The following is a 5835-nucleotide window of genomic DNA, read 5'->3' as shown; positions in this document are numbered from 1 at the left end:
ATTATTAGTAACTAAAGTGAATAAAAGAAACAGAGTAAAGAAAAGAAACAAAAAGAATAGAGAAAAGAGAACAGAAAACATTCGAGCAGGGGAAGGAAAGAAGAAAATAAAAGAGAGAAAAGGGGAAATAAGGTTTTTGAAGCTTGGAGTTTAATTGGTAAGTTCAATCATGTCATTTTCTCTTAATTTTGATGTTCTAAAAGTATTAAAACAAGTTTTTGATAGAATTAAGTTAGTAGTTTAGAAGTTTTTAAGTTTTTAAACAAAGTTCATGTTGAACAAAATGATGAAATAGGGGTTTAATTGAATGAAATTAAGTTAGAATAGAGATTGAAATGTAAAGTAAACTATAAGTTATGTGTTTTAGGGACTAAATTGAGAAAAATTTGAAATCAGGAAAATATGTTGAAAATTTAATAGCTAAATTGAGTTTAAATGAAATTTGAATAGAAATAAAGTGTGAATTGGTGTTGTAAATTTGGTTATTAACATTTTTCACAAAACAGTTTTGGGCAGTGGTAGTGTTCTGATTTTGAAAATTCACAAAAAAATGAATAAATCGAACTCGATAATGAAAAAATATGGAATTAAATCTTATTGAGTCTAGTTTCTTATAGAAGAAACGGTGTAAGCAACGGAATTGTAGATCATGAGATATTATAAGTTTTGTGAGACAAGGTCAGAATGAATTCGGATTCCCCTGTTCTAACTTTGAAAAATCATTAAAAATTGTATAAAACTAATTATAGGTTGGAATTTATATGTTTAAAATCCTTATTGAACCTATTTTCAATATAATTAAACGGGAACATCGTTAGAATCTTGTACAAGGAGATAATCGGTTTTTAGTGAAAAATGGTCAGAACTGTTTGACAGCAGAACAGGGGAAACTTTAAAGAATAAACTGTACTTATTGGCTAAACCAAAAATTATAAAAATTTTATGGTAAGAAGATATGTGAGTATAGTTTCAGGGAAAATTAGTGGATCTTAATTTGGAGTTTCCTAGATCAAGATATAAATGATTTAGTAACAATGACTCAAGTAGACAGCTTTGAATGAACATAAAAGTAAATAGTGGAATTATATGTATAAAAATGGTTAAATTTGCATGTTTAGGCTCATGGATTAAATTGAATTGTGTTATATTGATGATTATAAATTATTATTATTTTCATAGTTAACAAAGAACCCAAGACATCGGTAGCACAAAGGAAAGGAGAAAGCTATCGAGGATTAAACGAGAAATTCACGGTTTGTATTACTATAATTCAAATTACTTTTTATTAAATGTTTTATATCAATTCTATATTTAATAAGTGAATTATAAGGTAAGTATTGATATTTGAGTTGAATGATAATTGAATTGAATGGTAAATGTGTATGTATAATTGAATTGTAAATTGATTTGAATGTGAAAATTTTAATTGAAAAGTAATCTTGGAATGGAAATGAAAGTGAATTGAGAATTGAAATACCCTATTAATTAGTCGGGCTAAGTCGAATATAATTGGCATGCCATAGGATCTGGAAGTGTACGGGAATTTACCGGCTTTACTGATCAGGCACTTTATGTGTTGTATTTCAGGCACCTCGTGTGTCATATCAGGCACCTCGTGTGTCATTTTAGGCACTTTATGTGTCGTATACTGATCAGGTACTATGTATCGTTTTAGGCACAATGTGCCATACTGGTGTGTTGGGTTGGAATCCGTGTATTTGTCAAAGTCCGGATTTGTTAATAGGGTGAATATCTAAAATGAGAAATTTAAAATAAATTGATTGATTATATTATTGAAATATTGAAAGAAACGAAAAAGTTGAATAGTGGATTGAAATTGAGATTGAAAATGAAAGGCATGAACTTAATGTTCATGTAGTGATTGAAATTGTTACATGTAATATGTGATGGAAACTGAAGAATAGATAAAAATTGTATTGTTATTATTAATTAATGAAAGTTTAAGAATGAATTGATATTTGTGAATTAGATAGTTACATGTTTGGTAATTAAAATTCTTTATTGCTATTATAATTTGAATTATGGTAATACCACTGGGTACGGAATACTCAGTGTGTGGTTGTTTCCGTCATGCAGTTAATAGGAGTCTAGTACCCGGTCCAACATCGAACGATCCCGACTCAAAGAAATTTTGGGTGACGTTTTTTTCTTAATTGAAAGTGGCATGTACTAGGTGTTGTATAAGTTATATAGATATACTTGTAATGTTGGTTATAAGAATGGTATACCACATTTTGTTATTAGTTTGATAAAATGGTAAATATTATATTATATAATTTGGTATTAAGTTGGAATGAAAAATGAATGAAGTTATTAGTTAATTTGGATTAATATTATGAATGTTTAGTTATTAAATGACTATGTTAATGAATTGATTATGATTTAGATATATTTAGGTTTAAATTGTTTTTGATCGTGCCATTGGTTTTGGATTAGTTTGGTTTTTTGTTTGAATTTGACGGGGGTTTTATGTAAAAATTAAGAAGAAATGCTGTCGAAATTTTTGTAAAAATAAAAAAATAAAAAAATCTCTGAATACTCGAACAAGTCCCGTTCCATTCCACTTTAATACTTGGGTTGGGCTTCGAAAGTCCATTATAGGGACATAATTCTTCAATTATACTATGAATGTTATAATAATTGTAAAATATCCATAAGTTGTCTGATATATCCGGTAATGCCTCGTAGTCCTGTTCTGGCGACGGTTTGGGGTTTGGGGTTAGGGGTGTTACAGGTTCTTTTACATTCTCCAAGCTCAAGCACGTTGAATATTAAGCTACAACAAAAATTAATAAACATCAAATGACAAGAAGGAAATAGCTTCACCATTGTTAATGGAGATTCCCATTATATTTGTAGTTTCTAAAGGTCACTTTCTCAATACAAGAAAATTCTCAAGACATGTATCATTCTTGTGATTTCATGCCAACCTAGCTCCACCAAATCTCTAAACTTGTATTTACAATAGGTATGCTGGAGAAGTACTCACATGCATCTCCGATTATGCACTTATCAGCCATCAAGTTGAATTTTTATTCGTATTGCCTTCTTGATGTGCTTTAGAAGAATCTTCCTTTTTATCCATGATCTGCTGGATACCTTCTTCATATCCTTCTATGAAACTCTTAAGAGCATCTCTATATGCAGAAGCCCTTGTCATGTATAACCTCTATAAAGCAGGCTTCAAAGTCTCCATCCCTCCTCTTGCAGCAATCGTTATTAAATCATTTCCATATACAACATTAAAACAATGTAAAATTCAAGAAAATAAACTATAATACCAGGAAAATAAGAGAGAGAAAAGGGTGAGAGGAGAGAAATTTGGCCTAAAAAATTTTAGTTGAAAATTTAATATCTTTCTTAACAACTGAACCTTGGCCTGGTGAATAATGGATTCACCAAAAATATGCCAATGGAAGTGTAAAATATAAGACTTGAACACAGGTGCCAACAACAAAATAAAACAAAATGCAGTCACAGATGACTCTGAGCAGCAAAGGGAAAAAGAAATCAAAGAATAAATTCCATGCTACCTCCAGACAAGTTCTACTAAAAAGGGAAATTGAAATGAAAACCTAACTGAACTCAAACATTACGAGACTTTGATCCTTGACCTCCATAAGATGTCTCAAGCACGAATCTAACGTAAACCATAAAAAAAAATATAGTTCTACAATCCAGTTCTAATATAGCTTTTTCATCACATAAACCATCCAAAAATACAATAATACTTAATTAAAATGCAATACTACTTAATCAATACTACTTCAAAAGGCTTGCCTGATGGCTTGACCAAAATGCAATACTACTTAATCAATGTAGACTTAGGTTTAATAGTTGAAATAGTAAATACTTCTAAGTTGTTCTCTAGCTTATTCTATAAATTATTTTTCTCTATTATTCTCTTTCTTTGTTTTCCTTCTTTCACTCACCTTTCTTCTCCCTTTTCACTCTAAGGTGCTTCCATCTATCTTTCTTCCTCTGTTTCTCACTATTAATAGCTTGCTTCTTTTTATAAGTTACAATGATTAAGCTCATATCTAAAAGAGATGATTACCATCCAAATTCAACCATGATAAACTAATAATAAGAAATGGAGTTCATATAGAATATTCACATGGCAAACCAAAATTTAATCTTATATTAACTTAAGCCAAATATCTCAAGTCAACAAGAAATCTGCATGGCAGTCACAAAAATGAAAATCAAAAGACAAAATCTATGATGCTAAGATAAGTGAGCATTGGATATAAGTACGTGTCTTACACAGGTATACTCATTTTTTTCGAATTTTTTCCATATATTTGGACGATGATACTACATATTTGTGTCCAGATATGTGTCAAACACAGGCATAAAGAGTTGGTAACATAATACGGTATTTATAAACTGACTAAAGCGTTTACATTCTTTTCAACTTGCAACAATCCCTATCCTATTCATGTTGATTTCCATAAAAACAAATATGCATTTATAAGTATAAAAGCTATCAAACCCAGGGTCAAAGAAATCATTACCTTCCAAGGCCATAATGTAGTTATAGCAGTCTCTGCCATCGAGAAGAAAGCTGAAAGACACAAAAGAGCTGTCAAAACCAGACCTTGTTCCTTAAACACTTTAAGAATCATAGATGCCTTAGGCCAAGCATTCGTCAACAACAATATGCACTGCCCAATAACTCCATAACCAGTATTAGCCACTCCATCTACAGCAAAAACTCTTTTGCATCGAAACACCAATACACCACAAACCATTGCCACCAAAATACCCCTTTTCACCAAAACCATCTTTTGATCATTCCCCACATCTTCATTTTCTTCCCTTAACGATCCCACGTGACCAAAACTACCATTTTTGAGGAATCCAAAAGCTTTGAAAGCTTGGGGGTTTGAACAGGTGGAGATAATAGGAGCTGAGTAGTGATTGGTTTTGGGTAAAAACTTTAATTGGTTCTTCAAATTTTGATTAAAAAACATGAAAGATAAGGAATTTGTTGAATAAATGAAAGTAGGTCAACTGAAAATTAAGGATTCAGGTGCCAATTTTATCAATAAGAATAAATCAATAATTAATAAAAAAATCGAAACTTGTTTAAGCCAAAAAAAAAAAAAGAAGGGATTTTCAGGTTTCAAAGGAAGAGTCGTTTGGTGAAGGAAAGATTCTAGTTAGCTGCAAGTGGGGTGGCAATATATTGAAGATAGAAAGAGTTGAATAAGAAGAGAAAATACAGATTGGGTTTGGAGGAAATGGGATTAAAAAAAGGTTTAAATTGATAAATTGGGAATTTGTTGATATTACAGTGGATGGAAGAAGCATGAAAAAGAAAGGAAAATATTTCAGATGCCAAAAAGAAAGGATAATGGTGAGGGTAAAATTGAAAGCTTTAGCTAATTTCTTACCCACCCATTCCCTGAATCGTCATTCTGTGGGGAGACCACTGAATGCTAAACAACATTTTTGCCCTGAATAAGCTGTATGGAATAGGGCTATAATAGCTTATTACACCCAACCAAACAATGGTTTCATAATGGGTCCGCTGAATTGAGCTATAATACATAGGTATTACGACCAACCAAACATGCTATCATTGTAAAGATAAGCTGTTAATCAGATTTAGTTTAAATCGGAGACTCATGTTTACTTTAAGTAGTATTGAACTTGTTAAAGGCTACTAACTTATCTTAGTTCGACTTGGCATAATAATAAATTTAATCATTCAAAGTTTATGAAATCTATAAATTTAGTCCTAATTCTAAAAAAATCAATAAATTTAACCTTCAAGTTTTCACAGAATGTCAATTTAGTTTTACTTCT

At 30.8% G+C, this 5835-nt stretch overlaps 1 protein-coding gene across 2 annotated transcripts; it reads right to left on the bottom strand.

Moving 5' to 3' along the window:
- Positions 1-2838: 2838 nt before the first annotated feature.
- On the bottom strand, positions 2839-5546 carry LOC108468152 (putative DUF21 domain-containing protein At3g13070, chloroplastic). Of its 2 annotated transcripts, none has more exons than XM_053031475.1 (2): positions 4539-5546; positions 2839-3219 (listed from the first exon to the last, which is right to left on the bottom strand). In XM_053031475.1, the coding sequence occupies exons 1-2, from the start codon at positions 4995-4997 to the stop codon at positions 3205-3207; spliced, it is 474 nt and encodes a 157-aa protein (XP_052887435.1). In that variant the 5' UTR covers positions 4998-5546; the 3' UTR covers positions 2839-3204. The 2 variants fall into 2 exon arrangements, with proteins under 2 accessions (XP_052887435.1, XP_017624513.1); XM_017769024.2 differs by having other exon boundaries at positions 2839-3224; positions 4539-5534.
- Between the last annotated feature and the right edge of the window lie 289 nt (positions 5547-5835).

The sequence above is a fragment of the Gossypium arboreum genome, chromosome 8 (assembly GCF_025698485.1).
Source record: "Gossypium arboreum isolate Shixiya-1 chromosome 8, ASM2569848v2, whole genome shotgun sequence".
Classification (NCBI taxonomy): Eukaryota; Viridiplantae; Streptophyta; class Magnoliopsida; order Malvales; family Malvaceae; genus Gossypium; species Gossypium arboreum.
This window is presented reverse-complemented; position numbering and strand designations above follow the sequence as displayed.